Source organism: Rhipicephalus sanguineus, chromosome 3, assembly GCF_013339695.2.
Source record: "Rhipicephalus sanguineus isolate Rsan-2018 chromosome 3, BIME_Rsan_1.4, whole genome shotgun sequence".
Lineage (NCBI taxonomy): Eukaryota > Metazoa > Arthropoda > Arachnida > Ixodida > Ixodidae > Rhipicephalus > Rhipicephalus sanguineus.
Window position 1 is genome coordinate 7,795,670 of NC_051178.1, and position 26,859 is coordinate 7,822,528.

General features: G+C 47.7%; 1 protein-coding gene across 1 annotated transcript in view; it reads left to right on the top strand.

Annotated features, from left to right (window-relative positions):
- The window catches only part of LOC119386432 (proteasome adapter and scaffold protein ECM29), an 814,720-nt gene that overhangs the window by 397,478 nt on the left and 390,383 nt on the right, over nucleotides 1–26,859 (top strand). Inside the window, exons 19-20 of the mRNA XM_037653733.2 lie at nucleotides 3,581–3,688; nucleotides 18,905–19,018. Of these exons, the coding sequence (XP_037509661.1) occupies nucleotides 3,581–3,688; nucleotides 18,905–19,018 (222 nt within the window). The remainder of the gene's footprint in view (nucleotides 1–3,580; nucleotides 3,689–18,904; nucleotides 19,019–26,859) is intronic.

Consider the following 26,859-nt stretch of genomic DNA (forward strand, 5'->3'; position numbering starts at 1 on the left):
TCAATCCAGCCAGCACGGTGTCCATAACGCGCTGAAACGTCGCAGGTGCCGAGCAAAGACCAAAGAGCATAACCTTGAACTCGAAGGGGCCGTCTGTTGTTATAAAGGCAGTCTTCTCTCTCTCTCTCTCGTCGACTTCGATTTGCCAATAGCCGGTCTTGAGGTCCATCGACGAAAAGTACCTCGCGTTGTAGAGTCGATCCGGGGTGTCATCTATCCGTGGGAGAGGGTAGACGTCCTTCTTCGTGATTTTGTTCAGGCGGCGATAATCGACGCAGAAGCGTAGGGTTCCGTCTTTCTTCTTCACTAACACCACGGGTGACGCCCATGGACTCTTCGACGGCTGGATGATGTCGTCGCGTAGCATTTCGTCGACTTGTTTCTTTATGGATTCGCGTTCTCGCGTCGAAACTGTACGGGCTCTGCCGGAGTGGCCTGGCATTTCCCTCTGTTATGATGCGATGTTTTGCGACTGGGGTCTGGCGGATTCTTGACGATGACAAAAAGCAGTCCCTGTATTTCAAGAGCAGGGTTTTGAGCTGTTCTTGTTTATGCTTCGGAAGGCTAGGATTGACGTCGAAAGCTGGTTCAGGAGCTTGGTTCGTCGGTGTGGGCTCGGAAGAATCGGCGATGGTGAAAGCATTGGTGGCTGCCACAATTTCATCGATGTAGGCGACTGTAGTGCCTTTGTTTACGTGCTTATACTCGTTGCTAAAATTTGTGAGCATCACTGTTGCTTTGCCTCCCCGCAACTCTGCTATTCCTCTTGCGACGCAAATCTCGCGGTTAATCAACTAGTGCTGGTCGCCTTCAATGACGCCTTCCAGGTCAGCTACTTTCTGAGAGCTGACGGAAATGATGACGCTGGAGCGAGGGGGAATGGTGACCTGGTCTTCCAGCACATTCAAGGCATGCTTCCCTGGCGGCGTGTACCGCGGTAATGCTTTTTCTGTAGATAGTGTTATCGACTTCGATCTGAGGTCGATGACTGCACCATGAAGGCCTAAGAAGTCCATACCAAGGAGGACATCTCGGGAGCAATGCTGAAGGACTACGAAGCTTGCGGGATAAATCCGGTTGTTGATGGAGACCCTCGCTGTGCAGATTCCTGCGCCGGCGTTACTAGGTGACCTCCCGCTGTCCGGATTTCGGGGCCTTCCCAGGCGGTCTTGACTTTCTTCAGCTTCATCGCGAATGGTCCGCTGATGACAGAATAGTCGGCTCCAGTATCGACGAGAGCGGTGACGTTGTGGCCGTCGATGAGAACGTCGAGGTCACTCGTTCGTCGCCTACCGTTTCGATTTAGTCGCGGCGTCGGATCACGGCTACGTCGGTTTGTCCCGCTGCTTCGACGTTGTGTCGTCAGGTCTTCTTCAAGCCGTGAAGTTTCGACGTCAGGGCTTCGTTTGGCTTGCGGCGTGTTCTTTAGATTTCATTGCGGCGTTGTCGTCGGCGGCGGAAAATCTTCGGTATTTCGTCGTACAGCAACCGCACCTCCATCGGTTGCTGCCCTTAGTTTTCCGGATACGGGCTGGGTGACCGGCCTCGCGTTGGGCCAGTGTATGGTCGGCGTTGGGGGGAGACATAGCGGCCTGGTGACGGCGAACGGGAAGGTTGTCGCGGCGTCCATTGCGTTCCCGCGAGGTAGTCGGCGATGTCGCGTGGTCTTTCCCCTCGTTGTGGACGCGGCGCGTCGATGGCGAACCCACGCAGTCACATCTGTTGGTATTGGCAGCGGCGGTAAGTGTGGCCAGCTTCCCCGCAATGGTAGCAGAGTGGGTGGTGGTCGGGGGCGCGCCAAACGTCGGTCTTCCTCGGCATGTATAGCTGGCCGGCTGGCGGGCGGTATGACGTCGGTGGCGGTGGCGGTGGTGCCTGGCGGCAGAACTGCTGGGGTGGCGCGGCGTCTTGACGTGGGCGAGGAGGGGGGGTGTTGCGTCGGGCTGCAGGGGCATAGCTCACTGCTTGCAGCTGTGGCTGCGCTGACTCGGGGGCGCCCAAAGACTGTTGTATTTCCTCTCGGACGATGTCAGCGATCGAGGCAACTTCAGGCTGTGGTAAGGGTAAAAGCTTGCGCAGTTCTTCCTGCACGATCGCTCGGATCGTTTCACGCAGGTCGTCGGAGCCGACGGCATGAACAGCTGGGCTGCCTTGAATCGATCGGCGATTATACTGGCGGTTGCGCATTTCCAGGGTCTTCTCAATCGTCGTCGCCTCTGAGATGAATTCTTGGACTGTCGAGGGTGGGTTCCGCATAAGCCCAGCGAAGAGCTCTTGCTTTACCCCTCGCATGAGCAACCTGACTTTCTTGTCCTCAGGCATGGCTGGGTCAGCGTGGCGGAAGAGTCTGGTCATCTCTTCTGTGAAGAGCACCACGTTTTCGTTTGGCAGCTGCGAACGGGTTTCAAGCAGCGCTTCGGCCCTCTCCTTGCGGATGACGCTTGTGAACGTAGAGAGGAACCTGGTGCGAAATGTGTCCCACGTTGGTAGGGTTCACTCTTGATTTTCGAACCAGGTGTGAGCGGCATCTTGCAAGGCGAAGTAGACATGCCGTAGCTTGTCTTCGCTGGTCCAGGCATTGAAAACGGCAACTCGGTCATAGGCTTCCAGCCAGCTTTCCGGGTCTTCGAATGACGATCCGCGGAAGGTTGGTGGCTCCTTGGGCGTCCGGAGAAGGATCGGTGCGGGCGGTACAGCGTCTGTCATCGTTGCCGCAGTCGTGGTCCTGGCCTTTCTGTTCCGAGTGTTGTCGGGTAGAGGCCCGTACTCCGGTGCTAGGCCTTGTTGCCTACGGCTAGCTCGCTGGTCGTGGTTGGCGTAGATGTCTTCTCCGCGCTGTGGGCTGGGTTCACGGCTTGACGGGGGCGTCCGGATCATGAAGGAACAGCACCTTCACCAGATGTCACGTGGTCGTGACGTCGACGAAGGCAGCAGTCAGCACGTCCGAGATGAAACTCTTTATTAGGCCGAACTTGTGGCCGGGAAAATGAAACTCCAGCTACAGCAATAAACTGATAGCGGCGAACAGAGCGTCGACCGTCGATCAACTGACAAGCGGTCAAGTGCGTCGGCTTTTATACAGGCGCTATCGAACTTTGCAGCAATGTCGCTGGTGGCGGCGTTATCTCTAGACAAAGCTGGAACATTCGTGTGCGGGGCGCAATCTTAACAAAACGATCTACTACAGACGCGAAGCTTCTCGAACACTGCTTCGCGGACAGCGTCGAGCGTTGATAACCGTCCCTGTCGGTCAAACCCGAATACATCAAAACAAGACAAGAAGTGGGCGTGGCAATATAATTATATTTTGCATGGTTGTGAACCATTTCTTTTCTTTCAAAGCAGAATTTGTTCTATTTTGTTTTGGAATGTTGGTGCTCCTCATCTGTTTTGCACTTGTCCAAGTTTGTTGGGCATAATTTAGCATAATGTTTGCGTACATGTAGTTTTGACATCGTAGAGTTTTTTCAATTTATGGTTGCCATTTGATGGACTAGCAACATGGATTAGTTGGAAAATCGGGGAGTGCAAACGGTGAATTTCAGCATCAACACTGAACAGTGATGTTCTGCCTTTTCAGTGCCGGGAGGAGGCGGCTCGCACCCTGGGCCTGCTGTGCCTGGGACAGCCAGACTTCCCACACGTGCACCAGGTGCTCACTGGGCTGCTTGAATGTGGCTTAGTAGAGGTGAGCCACCAGTGGTTGTAGCATGCATTTTACGTTCGCCTCTGCTGCAGTAGGATCTAGTGTAGATGTGAGCTGGGCTTACCAGAACAACATTCAGACATTGGTCAAATGATTGGTTCATAGACTTGGCATAGAGTAAAAGCTAATAAATGAATGAGAATTTTTGGACAATTAGAACCAAGCAGCATGGCCCAGTTGTGCTTCATAGAGCCTAATGCATTTAAAAGCTCGTTGGTTCAAATGCCGATTAGGTGCACATACTGCACCACTGTAACATGTGGTCACTGTCCAATTTAGGTGACAGGTGGTAGAATGTACTCGTTGCTACTGTCGTCGTCGTCAATTGTGCATTCCACGCTTGGCAGCTTGATCTATAGGGGAAAGGCCAACGAACACCTGCAGAGGCCCAGCGACAGTCCTCTGCCTAAACAACCGCCACTTCATTTTCGTACACTGCTTTACTTTCAGTACGAACACATAAATTGTACAAGGGAATGTGAGAGGCCTTCTCCGGAACCTAGGCGATATTTCTCCACAAACATACACTGAAAGCGCTCGGTGTACAGGAGACACACTTAAAACCAACACGTACCGACTTTCCTAGACACTACGCCATCTTCCACAGACCGCAGTGACACCTTCACATGATAATACATAAAAGTGCACCGTGTCAGGGTCTGCAGCTACGAACGCCGCTGGAAGCAGTTGCCGTTTGGGCTGTGCTTCTTATTACCATCGGCTCAATTTATATACCCCAAATTATCCTCTAGACAAACATTATTGGATGAATTGCTGGAACCACACATCCTCCACAACGATTTCAATGCACCCAGCAACCTGTGGGATGACTCTTGCTTCGACTGGAGAGGCCACTTGATTGAGGAGTTTCTGTTTTCTACTGCATATTTGCTAAACAGCAAGAAACCTACTTATTGTAGCCTCGCCAACGAAAGTTATTTCTCTGTTGATCTCAGCATTACATCTCAAGCACCTCTTCCTAAAGGTGCCCTGCAACACTGCTTCAGCACGGTGAGAAAATGCTGCCGATCCGTAGTCGAGGCTCCAGAGAACACTCAAGCCAAACGTTATAGCACAGCACGAGGCCTGGGATTTACAATAAATTCGTAAAGTCAGTTAAGAAGCGCTTCCTTTTCTCTCGACAAAAAATTATGCTTGCAGCATCACAGGCAGGTTCCATTCCATTGGCTGAATTGAACGTGGCACACTCGGTCGTTACTGCGGCAGCTGCAAGAGGCCGCCTTACCCCAGCGCGCACGCAGTCGCACTGAAAGTACGCTACGCGTACTTTCAGTGCGACTGCACTGCAGACGTGTAAAATCCCAAGGCAGGAGGACGTGCCGGTAGCAAGACGGGAGAGCTGGCACAAGTTCTTAACAGGCATTAACTCCTATACAGGTGAGGCTAAGGTCTGGAATAAGGGGAAGAGAATAAATGGTCAACAGACCTATTTGATCACCTTAGGAGAAAGCTTGGAGGATCAGGCTAAGGGAGTGCATTTCGAGTGTGTATCAAGTTCACCGCATTAATACGAAGTCTGCCACAGGTATAGAATGAAAATGTGCAAGCAAGCAAGCATTCTACCTAGCAGAGCTGCAGGAAGCCCTGAACAATTGCAACAAATCTGCCCCAGGTTCTGATCGTGTCGTATATGATATGAAAACTCCCCTGCGACTGTACAATGCTATCTGGTTTTCGGGCGAGATTCCTACTTCATGGAAAGAGGCAATTTCTGAAACAGGGTTAGTATCCATCCTCCGTCACAAGTTACTGGCACTCAGAAGTTGCCTCCATAAACTTGTCGAAAAATGACAAACCGCCGGCTAATACATTTCCTGAAATCAAACAAATTTCTTGACTCTTAGCAGTGTGGTTTTCGAGAGGTTCGATCCACAACTGACCCTCTCGTATGCATGGAGGCACCAATTCTGAAGCTTTCATACACAAGCAATTCTTTCTCCCTGTGTTCCTTGACAAAGAAAAATCGAAAAGATTGCAATGGACGCCTACTGTTGTTAATTATTGCCCGGAGTGAGTTGTGAGACTGGAAAAATACTGGCTGATGCCATTGCAGATGCCTTCAGCCAGTATTTTTCTAGTCTCACAACTCAATCCGGGCAATCATGCATTAACGACAGTCAGCCTCCATTGCAATCTTTATCTTTTCCCAACCTGTCCAAATGAAGTTCACAACACGATCCTGAATCTTAAAACAACTAGTGCCGGGTTTAACAAACATATCCGCTAGACACATAAAGGACATTGTTAATATCATCGCCCTCATTTTGGCCCATATTGTCAACTTAATCTTTAAGCACTCCATCTTTCCTTCCGAACTGAAGAAAACAAAGTAATACCTGTTTGTAAGAGAGGTGGTAAATCAGTCATAAATAATTATAGGCCCATCGCTATCGTTCCTTTCTTCAGTAAGGTGGTTGAAAAACTATTTTCCACATGTCTTACAAACCACCTCGAAAAACTTGAGCTCTTATCACCCCATCCATTTGGTTTTCATCAAGAGCTTTCCACTAAACTCACGCTAGTTGCTCTTACTGAAAATATCAGAAACACAATCAATGACAGCAAGTTCTTTGGATCAGTCTTCATTGACTTCAGTCAAGCGTTTGATTCGATCAATCATGCTTTTCTTTTGAAAAAGCTCTCTTCTTATAGTATAACTGGCCTCTCCCGAGAATTAATTTCTAGTTACCTAACCGTACTCAGGTTGTGTCTATTTCAGGCGGGCTTTCCGACTGCAAAACTATCAACGTAGCACTCCCGCAAGGATCCTATTATGTCCTCTTCTATTCCTCTTCTGCATAAATGACCTAACTGACTGTTCATCACCTCACACAGAATCCTTGCTTTACGCTGATGACACCACCATTCTCACTGCACATGACTCCATTCCAGCCCTAACCTCCCAGCTAAACAGTGATCTTCAGAGCGTTAATAGTCGGTGCCATAAAAACAAACTTCTTATTAACCCATCTAAAACTGAGCTCGTATATTGCTGACTATAAGTCAACTCCGATTATAAGACGACCCCCCAACTTGCAACCCCTTTTAGGCAAAGAAAAAAAATTGACTCCGACCACAGCCTCATGCTGCAGCCATAGCTCACCAGTAAGTTTTTCAGAAGAGGGAGTGATGCAAAGAAACATTTATTTGCCTGTGAAACATTGCTTACGACTCGTCGTCGCTTGAGAAAAGGACACAGTCACAGTCGTGTGAGCCACTGCTGCTGCTCACTGTCGGAAGGGGTGCCAGTCGTACTGAGATGCCGCACGTGGAAAACGCCGTGCAGACCATGTTGGTTGGCAGCCCATACCAGGCATGATTGATCCATTGCGCCATTTCACTCAGGCACTTTTCCGACACATCGAACTTGCGCCCTGCTGCAACGTTGCTTTCCGACTCTGCATAGAGGACCGCTTGAAAGCAGCGCTGTACTGTTGCCGGCGCAGCGGTGGCATCTTGGTGTCTGTTGGGCAGCATCGCAAATTGCACACACCACTGTTCGCAAGCGAAGCGAAATGCAGAAATGGCGAACAGGCGTGAGTGCAAAAAGACGTGAAGACGCTTGTGGGCGCATGTGACTGGTCATGTGGTTTATTTACCCGCAAAGTGTTGCCAGCTTTTCCGTGGAATGCCCATGGTAGAGCCCATGGTTTGTCAACAAATCATTTCTATTGCATGAAAGCAAAACTTCAAGGTGTATTGCAAGGTAAATTCCTCTTTTTTCCATAGAGCATCGTTCGCCCTCTATCGAATGTTTGAAATGCTGCTTTCAAGACCTTGTTTCCCAAGCACTTCGCATGATTGCTGCGCAGCGGTGATTTTTAAACGCACTCCATAGTTTCGCATGGTTTCACTATAGTTTCACAATCGTCGCGGCAGATCGCAAGAATGTCTGGCTCCGGAAGCGGCATGCGCGCGTTGAGAGATAGCAGCTCCCGCGACTCGCTACCTCTGCGGCTGATGTTATCGATGCGTCGAATAGCAGGGAATCCGAGGACGAGGACCTTTCATTGGACCCCACAGATAAGTCAACCTTATGATTCCGCGTATAGGTCGAGTCATATTATGAAAAAAATGTTGACTTATAATCGGCAATATACGGTATGTTATTTTCAGCTGTCAGTCTAAAAAACGGGCTAACGCACTCCTGGTGTATGTCAATAACTATACAATACACATTCCCATCTGACAAGGGCACATTTCTCGGTGTCGAACTTTATTGTTTCTTGAACTTTGATGAACACATTGCCACGCCCACTTCTTGTCTTATTTTGATGTATTCGGGTTTGACCAGCAGGGACGGTTATCAACGCTCGACGCTGTCCGCGAAGCAGTCTTCGAGAAGCTTCGCGATTGTAGTAGATCATTTTGTTAAGATTTCGCGCTGCACGCGAATGTTCCAGCTTTGTCGAGAGATAACGCCGCCACCAGCGATATTGCTGGAAAGTTCGATAGCGCCTGTATAAAAGCCGAAGCGCTTGACCGCTTGGCAGTTAATCGACGGTCGACGCTTCGTTCGCCGCTATCAGTGCATACCGTGTGTATTACTGTAAATTAACTTTCCGTTTCCCGGCCACAAGTTCGGCCAAATAAACAGTTTCATCTTGAAAACGCTGACTGCTGTCTTCGTCGACGTCACGACCACGTGACAATATTAATCAGATATATGGCATTCATGTTCTGCTCAGAGCCCGTCAATATTTCAGGCTCCCTACTCTAACATCTATCTGGCATTCCTTCATAGTCATTTGAACTTCTGCATTGAATCTTGGGGAATCACATATAAAACTTAAGCTCATTAGAGCATATCCAAAAGCAGGCACTCCGTATAATAACGCGCAGGCAGTACTTATCACGCTCATTCGAGTCCACTATACTCCTCACTAAATGCTCTTCCTTTTTCAAACATTGTCGTCTCTAACTTAGTCGTAATTGCCTACCGCATGGTACATAATCCGAATCTTCTGCATATCATAGGTAAGAAATTTACAGTTTTATCAAATAATGCATGCTTTTCCCTCCAAAGCAGTATTTTACTGCCTAGGGCACGCATAAATTGCGGACAAAAAACAGTGAGCTTCCATGTACTGTATTTTCCGGTGTATAAGTCGCACCTTTGTATAAGACGCACCCCCTACTTTTTACGACTTTCGAAAGAAAAAATGATATATAAGACGCACCTTTGTATAAGACGCATCTATTTTTAACTCAGTCGACATGATAAAACACAATGACCCACGCAGAGTACATTGATTGTGAAATGCGTAGTCATGCACGGCACTGAATATCTGTAAGCAGCAGTTTTATTAAGGCGCAGAAAACCACTATTTATTCTACTGGATTTGAAGCCACATCCTCCGGCGCACTGTCAAAAGTTCTTCCGCCTCGGTTGGCAGCATCGCTGGTTTGCCGTCGTCAGCCTCTGAGTAACTTTTACGCAGCATTGTAAGCACCTTGAAGCACATCGTTGGCACTGCCTGTACTATGGTGGCTACCATACCTTTAGGGCATTACCAGACTTGGCGAGAACACACAAACAACGAACGCGCCGCACGGTTATCACACGATCGTCGTATACCACCTACACACGCATATAAAACGTAAATGGCGACCGGAAGCCGGAAGCTGCGACTACTGCTAGACTGCAGCGACGTCTCACACGGAAACTGATGATGATGATAATGAAGTGGTACTTTCGCTTTTGTAACTGATATTGTGGGCGCTACAACGTTACAATGGACCGTTGTGGTGCTCTTTTTTATTTATTGCCTCAGTTCTGTGGGTTTAATTCTTCGTTTAAGAACAAACAATTCAAACAGTACAATGGGGCACGCGACAGTGGTGGCTTTTATTGCGGCCGTAATCTCCGTGGTCGCCGCGCTGCTTGAACAGCAAGTAGCTGACATCCAAGATCGCAGCCGCTTCATTGTTACAACAAAATTAGATATATTTTTACGAATGCTCTCGAGCTCTGTTTATCGTACTCATAAATTAAATATAAACAAATTGGTCTCGCAGAATCACGTGACTTTTTGCGTATATAAGACGCACCGTTGTATAAGACGCACCAGCGAAAATCTAGGAAAAAAGGTGCGTCTTATACACCGGAAAATACGGTAATCAGAATGTGGAACACTCTGCCTTTGTTGGCTGCCCTCGCTAGTAGACTCCCATTAAACGGAACGTGGAGGGAGCAGGAAAATATGTTCTGTTTAACGAGAGTTCCATTTACCGAGAGACGAACAAGAGTGCAGAATTCTGGTATGAAACCAATCATATCAGAGGCAGTGGTTCCATTTAAGCAGCAGTTCCGTTTAACAGATTTCCGTTTACTGAGGGTCCACTGTATATGCTTTCAAACATTCAGTTCGCCATTATTTGAATCAGTCTTTGAATTTTATGTAATCACTCTCTTTACTTTGCAGTATTCTTTATTTAGGGTCATTGCAATACTTATCAGTATTACAGTCCTAAAGATTGTCTTCGTGACAATTTGTTAGCCCTTATTTATTTACTAACTTATTCTGTAGGTGTGTTTCAGTATCTACAGTAAAAGCTCGTTAATTCGGATTTCTAGGGACTGGAAAAAATGTCCGAATTAACCGAATGTCCGAATTATCGATTGGTCGAAATAAACACAATAAATGCAAGAGTTTTTTCAACATACCTTTACCTTACAAAGTAATCGCGGATGCGTGTCCGTTTTCGAGCAGAAACTCGCGCGGACACAATTTTTCTGAGCCCTTCAAGGTGCTCAGCAGCTCGCATACTGTCTGCAGTGCCAAAACAAAATTCTTCAAGGACGACAAGGGCCTCCGCGATTTCCTTCACAGTGCGAGGGGGCCCGTGTGGCTCATGGTGTGGCTGCTCCTCTTCAGGCTCTTCGTTCTCGGATTCGTTGCCATGCAACACTTCCTTGACGATTTGCTCATCACTCAGACAGACGGCAGTGGCAACGCCATCATCAATGCCGATATAATCCTCTAGTGTCACTGCATCAGGCATAACACTTCCGAAATCCTGCCCATCGTCGGCACCGTCGTCCGGTGGCACTTCGGCATCGCTGGAGTCGGGTACAACAAAGCCACTGTGCCTGAAACAGTTGGCAATGGCGTGCGCAGGCGTGTTCTGCCACACATACGCAAGAATGCTAACTGCGCTCAGGAGACTCACGTCGTATTGTTTGCCGACGTCATTTCACAGGAGCTACTTCTTGTCGGGAGAGCCCATTTTTCAGGGCACGCAAAATTTCTACTTTGGTGGTGAAGTCCTTCGCCTCGTACTTGGGCCGCTTCGCCGGCGTTGCCATCGGCGGAGAGTGCGTTCACATGAAAAGTCAGCACAAGAGCACCAGCAACAATCAAGCTAAAGGAGCCGTACTCAATCGTTCCTCGATAAAATGACATTCAATGATTTAACACACCAACGGGAACAAAGCAATAAAATGGCACCGCCAACGACACACGTAGAGTGACCTAGAATAGGGGGAGTGTCCAAAGCGCCGGCTCCCGCATGGGCCTTTTGCGGTGAACTCCCACGCTGCGCCGCTGCTGCGCCGGACCCGTGGGCTTTCCGCGCTCGGGAAGCGCTCGGGAAGCGCGCGGAAAGCGAGGGGTGTCTGCTACGCGCTGTAGTTTTTTGCGCCGCGGTTCCACACAGGGCACTTGAAGTCTACTTAACTTCTATAATGCTGTGCGGAATGGAGTTTATTCATCTTTAAGCGTTGTGTTAGTGCTGGGGCAACAACAGAATGCAAAAAATCGTGTCAAGCGGCATCAGCGTGGCCTAGTTCCGGTCACAGAGTTCAAGAACGTTGGTACGTGTGTAAAAACGCGCAAAATGGACACGCACAAGCAAAGAACGAAACAAAAACCTTATTCGCACGAGTAATCGGGCAATAGCATCACGCATGCATATTAAGAGTAATAAAAAGTAGATTGCACACGCAGTCAGCTGAAATACTTGCGCGCAGTGACCGCTTCACACTACGAGCTTTTTACTCATGGTCGCCACTGGTTTGCTAGCCATATGCACACCGCTTTATTCGACAATTCATTAGCCTCCACCAGCTCTTTGTTATGGACGGAGCACACCGAGCAGACGCAAGGGAAAAAAAAAATAAAGAGTAGAGACGGCCATACAACCGCAATGCTGTTGGCTTATTTTTGCTCCTGAGGTAGCGTACAACAAGGCTCGCCGTGCGAAAACATTTGAAAGAAAAGAAATGCCAGGTAAACTAACCTTATTCCACAAGTTTTTGCATAAAAGGCTTACTATAGAAAATGCTTTACAAATATCGAGATAGCACGAAATAACTTACAAATGCGCCCATTCTTGCTGTACAAGCTGCCTGAACCGTAAATACGGCAAGAAATTCGCAAATAGAAGTGTAATATCTCAATCACTTCAGAAAATTGTTCAAATGCAGAGATCCCTTATGTACCTAGCCTGAAAAAATGCAACATGCGATAATATATATATATATATATATATATATATATATATATATATATGCACTGGATCGCTGAATGTTAGTATGGAACGTTCGCGCGAGATGCATGCATTGCTTCTAGCCTTCACCATACGAAATGAAAACAGTTTCAAACAACTCATTCTCAACTTCAGATGTTTTCACGGTTCTCGGAGGTTTGCGTTCGCCCGGTTCAGAGACTACAAAAAGATGTGGACGAGTAGTTACATAAAATACAATTGTTTCCGCGGCAGTTGAGTACGCGCCAACAGGGCACCCGACCACAATTTCCCGCTTTTTCCTGATGACCTCAATATAGCGTCCACGACAATTTCGTGCTGAAGCTCTGGAGTACTTAAAGAGCGAGTCTGCTCATCTCTTGAATAAATATAAAGAGATGACCAGACGGGTAAAGCAAACCTCTTTTGTCTCGCAGACGCGTGCAATCAGCTGCTCTGAACTGAGAATCACGTTTGTTTTCGGGCGATCGCTTGTACCATGAAGTGAGGCATGCACGATGCCGCACTGTTATCGTTTCATTTTCTTTGTCTTTTTTTTAAGGCTAAAGCCTTAGATGCCTCATCAAACACGAAAATTGACCGTCGGCATCCCGCGTAGCCAACACGAGTGATGCACAAAATCATCACGCGATGACGTCGACAGAACTTGTGTCGTCACTATGACGTCATCTGATGATGCCACCACGTGAAATGGTCGCTTTGCATTGCCTCTGTGATCTGCCTCTGTGATCGGGGGCGATCACGGACGCAATGTAAAAGCCGGTGAGGTGCAGAAAGCTTGCAATGCCTTCGATCCTCTCGGCAGTCCGAAACCACATTATGTGCAGAAAGCCTTCGTAGAGGGGCGAGGGAGGTTCAATGCATCGACTGAGGAAAAAGATGGCTTTCGTTTTGGAGTCATCTCAGGCGAATGCATAAGGGACCATGTTTTTTTTTCATTTAATTTTTTCGCATACATTTTACTTATGCGGTCAATTCTTCAAAATGTATAGGTAAGTCTTACATGTTGACATCAATATCGGTGACCACCACGTTTTTCATTACCTGACAGAAACAAATCGTCAGACCACACATCGTCAGAATTATTTCTGGCTACAGAAAGCGGGTTTGCGCGCAACACACCATAATATTATTGTTAGTCGTTATGCAAACGACAATCCTGTCAAGTTAGTGACGCCATCACCTATCGGTCGTGTTGGGCATACGTACATTCGTGCCCCTCCGTGCGAATTTTTGTGTATACCAAGTGAACGAGACGCGAGTTACGCGAGTAATTTAATTCTTACTTTTGTTACCGCGGCCACTCTGACTGACACATTCGGCTTCGCATGAAATGGCTTGATACAGCAGAGCGCCGGAGGCAGCCTTGTAAAACAAATCGAATGCACGAAATAAAAGATAGGATATGAAGGGTGCGAACGCGTTAGCATGCATGTGCTAGTTACAACGTGCATATGTGCTACGTTCTCCTAGCTGGTTATCTCCACTTTATTCTTTCCTGCAGCAAGTTCACGTTCATCATTCCACACGAAAGTAAGTTAAGCGCCTTTTCTCACGATGAAGTGCACACAGGATGCGTTCCTCAAACAGCCACAGAAGTGTGGACCAATGCGGTGACAAACCAGCTGAAGGGATGTATACAAAATCCTCGTTTCACAACACACAGACTAACAAACGCGTTCTCTGTGCGATTAGTCGCTGCAGTATTATGTTGCAGTGACGCAGTAATAAATATTGCCCAAATCTTAGCAATTTAAGCTAATAGCGGCCAAAATATCACGTGCGTAGCAGACGCTCGCCGCTTTGACGCGGCTTCCGCCGCGAAGAGAGCCCACAGGTCCGGCACGGCAGCGCCGCGGCGCGGAAGTTCACTGCGAAAGGCCCTCGCTCCTCCCATGTATTTGCGTGGCGCTTTGAACACTCCCGCTATTCTAGGTCACTCTAACACATGCGAAGAAAAGGCGTTCAACCAGTCTCAAGTCAAGCCAAGTCGACAATTGATGTCCACGGTGATGCTGCGTTTGAGCTTCACTTCTGTTCCGAATTGTTCTTTTTTTCGTTTTCGAGCCTCGCCAGCGGCCCGAAAGTCGCCGAATTATCCGATTTGCGGTCAAATCTGTCCGAAATAACGAGTGCCCAGTCTCATAGAGTGATGCGTATGTTTACAGGGACCAGATGACGTGTCCGAATTAACCGATTTTCGGAATTAACGAGAGTCGAATTGACGAGCTTTTACTGTATATAGTCTTATTGTCATTGCATCCCATGTTGCCACTCCTATTATTTTGTACGCATCTTATGCATGTTTTTTGCTCTTCTGCTCCTTTTTATTTTTATTTTATGTATTTTATAACAAGAGGTCCCACTGCAGTGTTCACACTAAGGGACCTCTTTCTGTATATATGCAAACAGCCCACCCAAATACGTCCAGTAAACTGTAACTGAAATGATAGAAGACAGCAGTTTGGAAGATTGAGAGACCTGTACCACTTAAGTGTATGTGGTAGAATGTTAGAGAGTCACCTGTTGGATCGCACATTCCGTGTCTGTGTAGGAAATGTTCTATCACCACCATTTGTTCAAGAAACTCGAGTACCACAGGGTGGTGTCCTCAGTTGTACACTTTTTATTATAAAAATGAATTCCCATGAAATACTTTTTATTGCGCATATGTCGATGATGTGCCGACTCCCATAGCCCCATAGAAAGTCTATGTTTTAAATCGTGCAACCTTGCAGTGTGTGAGCGGCAGGTTTAGCTTGGTTTGAACAAGGTAACGAAACGGGCAGACGAGAACAGGTTCAGTATTAATCCTCAAAAAAGCACCTGCGTCCTATTCTCTAGAAAGGGAGGCCTGCACCTCGAACCCAGTATCGACCTCCATGGTCAGCGACTACTACCTTTGAAAACAGAACACTGATTTTTAGGCATCATTTTAGACATGACATTGACATTTGTACCCACATCAAAAATCTTGAAAAGAAATGCATGAGAATATGCTGAAGTTTTGGCAGAGACAACATGGAGCAGTGACAGAAAATGTCGGATGAATTTGTACAAAAGCCTCATAAGCGCACACCTCGACTATGGGGCTGTTGTCTATCAGTCTGCAACACCAAGCGCATTAAAAATGCTGGACACTGTCCACCATGCAGGCATTCGCCTTTCCATGGGTGCCTTTAGGACGAGCCCCCTAGAAAGCCCACTTTCGGTATTTTCTCAGTGAAGGCAAACAAGGAACATCCCTGTTAATGATTTTTCCAGTTTTGCTCTCTTTCACAACCGTCCTGGAGTGAGACAACCCTACTCACGCTGTGTGAGTAGGGCCTAGGAGAGGAAAGAAGCCTGTCACTCCTTGTACAGCTCCCACCGGGGTGGCAAGGGCAACTTGTCTTTCCTAGATATCCTGAATGTTTTACAGATGCTTCAGCATGTCCTACACAGTGGTCGGTCCATCCTTTTCGGATGCCGGTCTTCTGAACCCTGACACAAGCATCTTCGCAGTGGAGGCTCATGCGATATTGGCAGCCGTTAAACACATTAAACAATTAAAACTACAAAGTGCACTTACATACACAGATTCCCTAAGTGCGGTAACAGCTTTCAAAACTCTGAAAAAGCACAAAAGCCCTGTCTTTGTCTCGCTCTACTGACTTGAACAGCATGTCGTAGTGTACTGGGTACTAGGGCACCACGAGATCCAAGGAAACGTGTTTGTGGACCAGCTAGCTGCATCTGTCCATGCAAACGCTGCCAATACATCCACAACTGTCCCTGCACTAGACCTAAAGCCGTTCCTAAAACGAAGGGCTTACTGGCAGAGCTCATGGGATAGGCAAGCACTGAAGAAACTACATGTTATTAAGCCACATCTTGCAAATTGGCTGCCAGTATCGACACATCCGTACCTTCTGGCCGTTGGTGATCCACCCACGTGTGAGAAATTTGAACCACTTGCCATGCTTCACATTTTGCACGAATACAGTGAATTAAATGCTATTAGAAAAAAGCACGTCCCATTAGCCTACCGAGAGTAACTTCTACTGCATCCTTTGATGTTCAGGTAGGGAACTGTTTTTAAAATTTGAGTCGCCGTTCGCATTTTTAAAAGATGTGCGTAGTTTTCATACCATATTCTCGGGCAGTCTGTGGCACGACGTCCGAACAGAGGTTGCTGCTACATTAGAAAAAACACGTGGCTCGCGGCCCTCGGACACAAGGGTGTTGACTAGGCACTCGTGCTAATACCATATTTCCATAGCTTTATTACCACGACCACTTGCCATTCATTCTCACTGCACACATTTCACGTCACTCTCGTGATTTTAATACGCACCTTTAGTGCACAGCAGAATTTTAGGCTCGTATACAGCCACTTAACATAATCATTGTACACATCTGATATCGTGTCCTGGCGCTCTTTGGCCATCAATGGCCCTTGCGCCATTAAGCAACATATATCATTGCGTAAAATAATCGACAGCGCAACGGGTTACACACGGACAGAAAGAGTAACTTGCACTGCAGGCATATCATCATCGGGTAGAAGCCCAGAAAGCGCCTCGTTCCGTGAATCTGACTTTCGGCCAAAATCGTGCCAGTGTTCGTGAGAGGCACCAGGAAGTTGTTTGCACACTGCCTGCGAGATGGCGCGAAGTTCTCGCCGATGAGTTCACGCTGACATTTCTGTGGTGTATGAGCATGTGGGTCACTGCTTAGTTTGGTGCGCATTGTGTGTCGTCGCAGCGCCGTCCAAAGAGCTTCGTCGAAACGCTAGACATGCTGCAGCTTGTCGACAGGATCCCACAGCACAAAAGGGAAGCACATCTAAAGTTCCCGGTCTTACTTGGTGTTGCTACCGCATTAATTGCTCTGCCATTCTGGTGAAACTGTGGGATTATACTTTACATATTTTTTTTTCCGGCTACCATATTATTTTGATTGTGCTGCGGCAATTTCTGTGTAAAAATGAATCCTTCTGCAGTTGTCCTTTACGTAAGAAGTCAGATTTCAATTTAGCTAAGTTTCAGTATAAGGAGGTGAATTGCTGATGTTACCCACTTAGCTGTAATAAATTAAGGAATATTTTGTTTCAGGTTTTCCAATGCTTCACTTCACTTGAAAATGGCCTAATGCCCTTGATACAGAGGCAAAAGTAAAGTACTTTGCAATGAACCCCTTTTGTTGCTTTGCTGAAAGGAATTGTGCAATAACACATGGCAGTGCATTAGGTTCTTTACGTGGTTCCTCAGATGAATGCCACACACACAAAAAAAAAAGCACCCTTTGCTAAAGCAGCGAGAGAGAAAACATATTACTGACCACGTGGTTTGTTGAGGACCTTTTTGACGGTGCCCATTGTGCAGACTCTATTGCTGTGCTGGATCACCCCAAAGGTGACGAAGCAAATGGCAATGCTGGAATCCAACCTGGCACTGCGTGATGCAGGCATTTCAGAGTGTAGCTAGAGTAATGCTTCGCCGTTGGACGAATCTCCTTTTTGCGACACTGGCCTATTGCAAGGGAGTACAGAGGGTGACGTCGAAACCTAGGCAATGCATGTTTTGGGGCTCATGCATATTTACAACACCACGCGAGGGGTACCCAGAGAGCGTTGGTTGAAAAGGCGCCTTGATGAGTCGTGTATGCTGTAAGGGAGAGAACAACGTTTATGTTCACAAAGTAGATGCAGGGTCTGCTTTCCTGCAAAGGATCTTTGCCAGGAGGGAGATACTCGTGCATCACTGCGCATTAATGCCTTTCCGAAAGATGTCCCTTGATCGGGCAGGGATATAGGACAGTAATGTGTACCTCGCAACGCACTATTAACATACTGAATTGATTCTACGGTTTCTAGTTTGCCAGGCAGGTGGTTGTTAATTATATAAGAAAGCCAGAGAAGCTGAGGAAAACTATTTCTTTTAGAAAAAAATTGCATTCTTGAGTTGAACAGTTAAAAGCACATTAACCGTGCAGATTATGCCCCATATTTTTTTACATAAGCGAGGTTATGCATGGGGTTATATGTTATTTGATCAGTGTACTCGTAGTGCGCACATAAATATTTGCGATTCTCATTCCACTTTGGCCTTGCAACTTGTGACACAGCACGCAAGTGATGTCCAAAATATTCAAGTGAATCTGTGCATGCATGACACTGTGATCAGGCATTCACGACAGTAACAAGAAAAGGTTTTTTATTTTTACTTTCCCATTATGGTGTGACAGTAAATATTGTGCTGGGAACCGCTACATGACTCCGCACTTTCTCACTTGCCATGACTACTTTGAAAGTTTAACTTATATTTCAGGATTTGTGGTAACTTATCTCCCACGAACCCAAAAACTGACGTTGGTTTACTAAAAGAATTTGTACAGCATTAAATACTTGATTATTGTGGATGTTCCCTTATCAGAAGGGGCCGGCAATTTGTGAGGGCAAACAGGTATTCATATTTCAGTGGAGGATAATTCCTGCAACCAGCCTTTATGAATAGACAGGTGAGAAATTGCAGTTAAAGTGTGAGCTATCGCTTTCTGAACAGGCATTTGGTATTTTGTAATTTTGTATATGGGGGGGAAGCAGTAAAGTGGATTGCATTTAAACGTGAAGCTAAAGAAGAGATTCAGTTGTGTGAGGGCCACTGTTTACTGCAATGTAGATAGAGATGCATTTGTGGTTTTCAGAGTGCAGATGTTGAAGTGCATTTTACTGTGGGGGAGTCCCTGTGCTGCGCTGTGCTGGGGAAGACATCGCCACTGTGCCGAGACCCATGGACTACTGAGGAGGGAGACTACAAGGTTGGCCGCCTGCATGCGCTTGCTTGTCAAACGGAGCAGAGTAATCCTAGTGCACTGTACGTGCACTGAGCTGTGCAAATATTGAAAATGTTGACATTGAATGGTCTACAAATAACGTAAAAAGCTGTCATAGAATATTTTTAATGTGTGTGTGTGTATTTAAAAAGCTGCAAACAAGAGCATTTACAGCGATGTGATAGCTGCACCAACGGCACCAAACAGCGCCTAGAGGTCAAACCTGCTACATCCTGCTGCTGTTTGGGCAAACACTTCACCATTTCCGCCGAGTGTGTAACAAGACGTCGTCCTTGCGGTCTTTTGGAGGAAAAGCTGACAGCAGGTGCTCCATGTCCATGCTTAGGTCACGGCTGTAATATTGAGTGGCCAGGGGTCAGAGAGGTGAGTGTGACGTAGTTGAAGAAATCTTCAAAGGCTAATAACTATGTTCCCAACAACAATATTATTGGATTTAGCTAATGGAGATGACAAGTAAATCGCAGTTGCCACTTCTTGATAGACTTAGCTTAGTATAACTACCATTCGCACAACAACGTTGTATGTTGTGACACCTTGCCCAGTTTGAAATTTCCACTTGAGCATCCAGCAATTGCAGCCACTGTCATTTTGTGGATAAAGAGAGCTGGTGCAACATTTACTTTCTGGGCATGCGAAAACATGTAAGCTTGCACGTGAGCTCAACCAAGAGTGAACGACTGGGGCTTGAGTTTTAGACGGCGATGCTCAGCAGGGGGAAGCCGAAGGATACATGCAATGTATATAAGGGTCTCAATCAAAATTTTATTTTTATATATGCAAGGTCATTTAAGCAGTCTACAAAATATAGATGCTTCAACTGGTAATTCTGGATTCCCAGGCAAACCTTAAAATTGTACATTTTTTGTAGGATGTACATCGCGCAAAATTGTATTTTGTGACAAACTGTCTGGGGGCAGCTCTAAAAAAACGCACGGACAGAGACACATAGTAGACACTGCCATCACCAGTGCTAATATATGTGCCATAATTGCTCAGAATTTGCTTTGACAAGTCACGTTCTACTAGGAATGACAAACAGTGATTTAAGAATTCGTTTAGCTTGCGAAGGATTCACATGGAGCATGCATGCAGGAACGGAAGAGCACTAGGGGCAAGCGTTAACAAAAATGTAACAGCTGACAGGCACTTCGCGTGAAATGCCATTGGACTGGATTGGATAAACTTTTATTTGGTCCTCCAAAACACAGATCACTGTGTTGCGGGCCACTCCCACGTGGGGACCGAGAGGCCGAGCCCCTCAGCCGCCTCGCGGGCTTGGTGGACAGCCCAGAGTTGTTCTGCCAAGGACGGGCTGCGGATTGCCGCCTCCCATCTGGCAGAGGTGATGTTAGGTAAATGAGCAAATTTGGTACACTGCCAGAGCATATGCTCTAGGGTAGCTATTTCCCCACAATATGGGCAGAGATTACTTGGGTGTAGTTCAGGGTAAATAATGTTTAACATTTTCAAGGTGGGGTACATCTTGGTTTGCAATAGCCTTAATGTAAGTGCTTGGGGCCTAGTGAGATTTTTGTGAGGTAGAGGGAAAATCCTCCTGGATAGATAAAAATGCTTAGTGAGCTCGTTATATGTTGTGGGAATTTCCCAGTTATCCCCTTCATCATTAGAACGCATGCCCGGGGAGGCGCAGTTGGAGAGGTCTCGCGCCGCCTCGTGTGCTGCTTTATTGAGATTGGGAGGGGAGTCCTTGATTTGACCAAGGTGAGCCGGGAACCAACTCAGCAGGTGTTGTGGGATTTCCTTGCCTTGTAGTATTCGTAGCGTTTCTCTCGAGATCGAACCATTTGCGAAGGCTCGTAGTGCTGCGCTTGAATCACTGTAGATGACTTCGATATCCTCCATCGTCAGTGCTAATGCAATGGCAACTTGTTCCGCAGCGATTGGGTCCTTCGTCCTGACTGTCACTGAGTTGACGACATGGCCAGCCCCATCGACCACCACGGCCGCAAAAGCTTTCCGATTGGCGTGGGAAGCCGTGTCGACAAAGCGGACCCTTCTTTGCTCGTTTGAGACCTGACAAAGTATGGTCCTGGCCCTCGCTAGTCTTCTTCCAATGTTGTGCTCCGGATGCATGTTTCGTGGTATAGGAGATACCGTGATGTTTTCCCTGATCTTTTCGGGAATATCATTGTACTTCAGTTTAATCGCCATTGGGTTCTGGTCCAGCTCCTGCAGGATCTTCCTTCCCGACCTTGTTGTAAATAGCCTCGCTAAATGCGCTCTCTCTTGGGCCGCTGCTATTTCTTCGAGAGTGTTGTGAATGCCAAGCTCTAGAAGACGTTCAGTGCTAATGTGTATGGGTATGCCCAGGACCCTCTTGGTAACCTTCGTGAGGAGTGCATTAAGTTTCTCGGACTCTGCTCTCGACCAGTTGTGCATTGCTGCCTCATACGTGAAGTGACTAAGAACGAACGCATGAGGTTGTCTTCCATGAGCCCATGTCTTTTGTTGGCCACTCTGCGTATAAGGTGCACCGCGCTCTTGGTTTTCCAGGTTAGCTTGGCAATAGTCTTTCTGTTAGCACTGTTAGACTTGATCGTCATGCCTAGGACTTTGATGGCATCGACCCTCGGGATGGCACCCCTGTTACTTGTACGTAGGTGGATGTCTATCTCGTTCAATGGTTTCCATCCCCTGGGATTTGGGCCTCGACGTGTAGTCCGATGCAGTAGTAGTTCTGACTTGCTCGTGGAGCACCTGAGCCCGGAAGGACGAATGTATCGCTCTGCGATGTCAATCGCCTCTTGCATGGCGCTCTCAATCTGCCCCTCGCTTCCTCCTGTGCACCAGATGGTAATGTCATCCGCGTAGATGCTGTGCTTCAACCCCTCGATTCTCGATAATCTCTTCAACAGCTCACGCATGGCAAGGTTGAACAGCATTGGGGAAATCACTGCACCTTGTGGCGTGCCCCTTGCTCCTACTTCAATTTCTGCAGTCTCAATATGTGCAACCTTCATCACTGGTTTTCGATCTGTTAGAAAGGACCGCACGTAGTCATGGAAGACTTTCCCAAGACTGAGCTTGGAAATTGCTTCGAGTATGAACGAATGGTAGATGTTATCGAACGCTCTTTCTAGATCCAGGCCCAGAATGGCCCTCACGTCTCTGGTTTTGTTGTCGATGATCTGGTGTTTGATAAGCTTCATTGCGTCTTGTGTGGATAGCCCTGCCCTGAATCCAACCATATTGTGTGGATAGATGTCATTATCTCCCAAGTACTTGTTTAGCCTGTGCAGTATGGCATGTTCCGCAACCTTGCCGATACATGATGTCAATGATATTGGCCTCAGGTTGTCTAAGCTAGGGGGCTTCCCTGGCTTTGGAATAAGAACCGTGTTGGCCAGCTTCCGCTGCTCCGGCACCTTGCCTTTTCTCCATGCTTCATTGACCATATTCTTTAGGGTTTCAACTGAATCGTCATCGAGGTTACGAAGTGCCTTGTTTGATATACCGTCGGGGCCGGGGGCGGATCTACCGTTAAGATGATGAAAAGCTCTTCGTATCTCCTCGACGTTAAAGTCACCTTCCAGACCTGGATTGGGCTTATCTCCACTTGGTGGTGCCAATCCTGTTTTGGTTGGGAGATACTTATGCACCAACCGCTGTACGACTTGCTTTTCCGTAGAGACCCCTATTTCTTCCTGCAAGATTCTAGTGATAACATGCCTTTGATTCGTTTTGGTGTTGTTTTTGTTGAGGAAATGTTTTAACATATTCCATGTCTTGCCGTTGCGCATCTGACCGTCAACTGAGTTACAGATTTCGTCTCATTGCTGCTTAGATAGCGTGCGACAATGTTCCTCTACTGATCTGTTTACCTCAGCAATCTTCTTCTTCTACCTTCGGTTCAGTCGCTGACCCTTCCATCGGTTCAACAGCGCTTGCTTTGCCTCAAGAAGATGAGCGAGACGGCTATCCGTTTTCTCTACCTGAAGATCCGTGATAATGGTCGAGGAGACTGATTGGATGTCCTCTTTAATCTGCTTGACCCACTGCTCTAAGCTTGTTCTGTGGCCGTCTTGTTCCCTTTCCGTCCTTAACTTTCTGAACTTACCTCATTCTTTGTAGTGGAATTCTGCTCCGCGGGGAAGGTGGTGGCAAGAATGCAGTGGTCACTCCCGAGGTCTACGGTGAGGTTCACCAACTGCGGCTTTGTGACGTTCTTTACAAAAGTAAGGTCGGGGGTGGAGTCCCTGCAGGAGGATGTACCAATCCTAGTTGGGAGGCTCGGATCCGTGATTAGGGTGAGATCCAGTTCACTGGTGATTTGCCAAAGTCTATTTCCTTTGCCAGTGTTGTACTTGTAGCCCCATGTGTGATGAGGGGCATTGAAGTCACCAGCTATGACAAGTGGACATTTCCCGGCGATACTGACAGCTTTCTTTAGAACTGTCTTGAACCCTTGCTTCTGTTCCTTTGGACTGCTATAAATGTTAAGTATAAAGATGCTCTGGCGATTGCTGGTACCCGACACGATCTCTACCATGATGTGTTCTAACTTGCCCGTGTCTATCTTGAGGTCGTGTGTAACGTGCGTTAGTTTGTTGCATATGAGAGTGCATACTCCCCTCCCTTCGGGGTTTCCAATTACAGGCCGGAATCCAGTCAGCAGTGCTTGCGATGAAAGGGTTTCTTGTAACAGTACGATGTGAGGCTTTTCTTTACTATTCCTGATATACTGCTGTAGAGTTGCCTTCTTTTCAAGGTAACCTCTACAGTTCCACTGCCAGATACAGGATGCCTCATTCAGCGCCGCCATCATGGTTACAGAGACTGGGAGAGCCTGATGCTGTACCCGGCGACGGGTTTGTTATCACTAGTGTTGGTGGCCGGATAGGTGAGTTTGGGGCATGTGGAGGTAATACTGTGTTATGCAGGTAGGCTTCGACTTTTGTGATGCGTACATTCATATGCTCTGCTAGTGTCGCGACGCTTTATTGTAGCTTGCCCATCTGCTCGCTAAGATTTGCTACTACTTTGCTGAGCGTGTCTAGGACGCCTTTCATCTCTAACATGGTCGTTTGCTTGGCCTCCGCATGTTCTATTGTTACTGCCCTCTTTTTTGGTGCTCTCGAGTCCCCCACGTTTTCAGCTACAGGGACGTCAACTGGCTTGGGCATCTGCTGTGAAGACTTCGTGCTCGTTGGTGTAGTGAAAAGACTTTTGATTTCTTTTAACTCTGTTAATAACCTCTCATTCGATTTTGCAAGCCTCGCGTTTTCCTGCTCTAGCTGTGCCATTCTATCATGCTCTGGTAGCTTACCTGTCATCACCTCTGCCGCACCGTTGTGCGCTCGCTCAGCCCAGCTGCCTTTCGTTGCGTCTGCATGCGTCCTCCCCGGGTTTGAATCCGTGATCTCGAACTGAACGCCGGGCATCTGGCCACTCGAGCGGTTTCCAGGTTGCTGCTTCCCCAGAGGGTGGCCTCGAGAGCTCGAGCGCCCCCGTGATTGGGAGCGGTCCCTCGATCTGGAACCTATTCTGGAGCGCGAGTGCCCCCTGCAATGGGGGTGCCCATCCTGTCCTTGTGTACTCTGGATGCTTTGGGTCATGATGCCTGGGAACTGCTGCTCGTCCTTGAGGTCTGGACTCAATGTCATTGATTCGTCACGTGCTTGCGCCGCTGCTCGCGATCTTTCCCATCATCTGCGTCTGACGATGTATGGCACTAAGAACCTGTTCTTGCGCTCCTTGTCTGCTGTGGGGTGGTGACCGCCGCACAGCTTGCATGTTGGATCACTGCTCATCTGGGTTCTTGATCTCACAACCTCTGCAGATGGTTTCACCTGGGTTTGGACAGACGTCAGCTCGATGTCCCAGCTTCCCACAGACGTCACAAATGTCGACGTGTTTGCGGTAAAGGGAGCACTGTAAAAGCAAAGGACCATATCTCACGAACCTCGGTACTTTGTGTCCTTCGAACGCTATAATGATTGTCCCAGTGTCCTTGATCCTCTTGGCCTGCAGTGCCAGCGGGTTGTTCACGTTCACAATCTTTCGGTTCAGAATGTCCTTGGTGTCGTTTATGGGGATCCCACGAATCACTCCTTTACACATGTCGTGGGGTGCCGTGGCGTACGCGATAACCTCAAACACTTTGCCGCCAATGTCGATATTCTTGACCTTGAGGTATCTTGAAGCTATATCTTGGTCCGGGGTGCTTGCCACCATGATGTTCTGCTGCAAACTGGGACAAATGATGTCCTGCATGGCCTCCTCCTCTTCGACGCCGGCCGCCAATACTATTGCGTCAGCCACAACTCCAGCGCCAATTCTGGAGATGTCTAGTCCTCCTCGTGGTCGTATCACAATTTTGCTAAAGTCCTTGGGCAGCGGTAACATGCGCCCCGCTTTTACGATCCTGTTCTTGGTGTCATAACGTAGTTCAGCGCAAAAAACAGGCAACAGACGAGCAAGAGGACAAGGACACAGCGCATTCTTCCAACTAAAGTTTATTGGATTGCGACGCATGTATATATACACACAGGGAAAGCAAGAAAAGATAAAAGAAAAAAAAAAGAAAAAAACAGGAAGTAAAAACCGAAAGGTGAAAAGAAGAAAAGTGCCGATAAGTCACACACGTGTGCCAACACCGCCCCCCTTCCCATGACTCGCCAAAAACAAAAGCTCTTTGTCAGAAAGATGCAAGGAAGGCATGCTTACGCATGCGTCCCCAGACCGTTTAATTTCCTCAGCCTCGATGATTTCCCTCACCCTTTGGTCCCGACTGCGTGCAAGGACCGCAGTGTTTTCAAAGAGGGGCCTACACTCACAATCCCGCACGTGGATGCCGAGGTGCCCCGATACTGTCGTTTGGACGCTGTAGTAGTGCTCACGGAGCCTATCGTTCAGGCAACGTCCCGTCTGACCCACGTACTTTCTACCACACGTCAGAGGGATGGCGTACACAACGCCTTGAACGCATGGAACGAACTTTCGCTTATGGTCTGTGGTGCAGCCACCACGCAGGACGTGGTGTCCTCTGTGACTGAAGGCCTGCTTAGGGATGTCAGAGACCCCAGGAGGAAGGAGGAGCGCAGAGTGAGATGGAGGGCGCAAGATAAGAAGAAGACAGCTGTGGTGCCCTATGTGCATGATGTCTCGCACAGGCTTAAGAAAATCGGGGAAAGCGCTGGCGTTCGCGTGGTTTTTTCGGCCCCTGAAAAGCTTTCGGGCTTGTGCAGTTCGACCTCTCGGGTGAATGAAAAAAGAGGCTGCACCACAGACCATAAGCGAAAGTTCGTTCCATGCGTTCAAGGCGTTGTGTACGCCATCCCTCTGACGTGTGGTAGAAAGTACGTGGGTCAGACGGGACGTTGCCTGAACGATAGGCTCCGTGAGCACTACTACAGCGTCCAAACGACAGTATCGGGGCACCTCGGCATCCACGTGCGGGATTGTGAGTGTAGGCCCCTCTTTGAAAACACTGCGGTCCTTGCACGCAGTTGGGACCAAAGGGTGAGGGAAATCATCGAGGCTGAGGAAATTAAACGGTCTGGGGACGCATGCGTAAGCATGCCTTCCTTGCATCTTTCTGACAAAGAGCTTTTGTTTTTGGCGAGTCATGGGAAGGGAGGCGGTGTTGGCACACGTGTGTGACTTATCGGCACTTTTCTTCTTTTCACCTTTCGGTTTTTACTTCCTGTTTTTTTCTTTTTTTCTTTTATCTTTTCTTGCTTTCCCTGTGTGTATATATACATGCGTCGCAATCCAATAAACTTTAGTTGGAAGAATGCGCTGTGTCCTTGTCCTCTTGCTCGTCTGTTGCCTGTTTTTTGCGC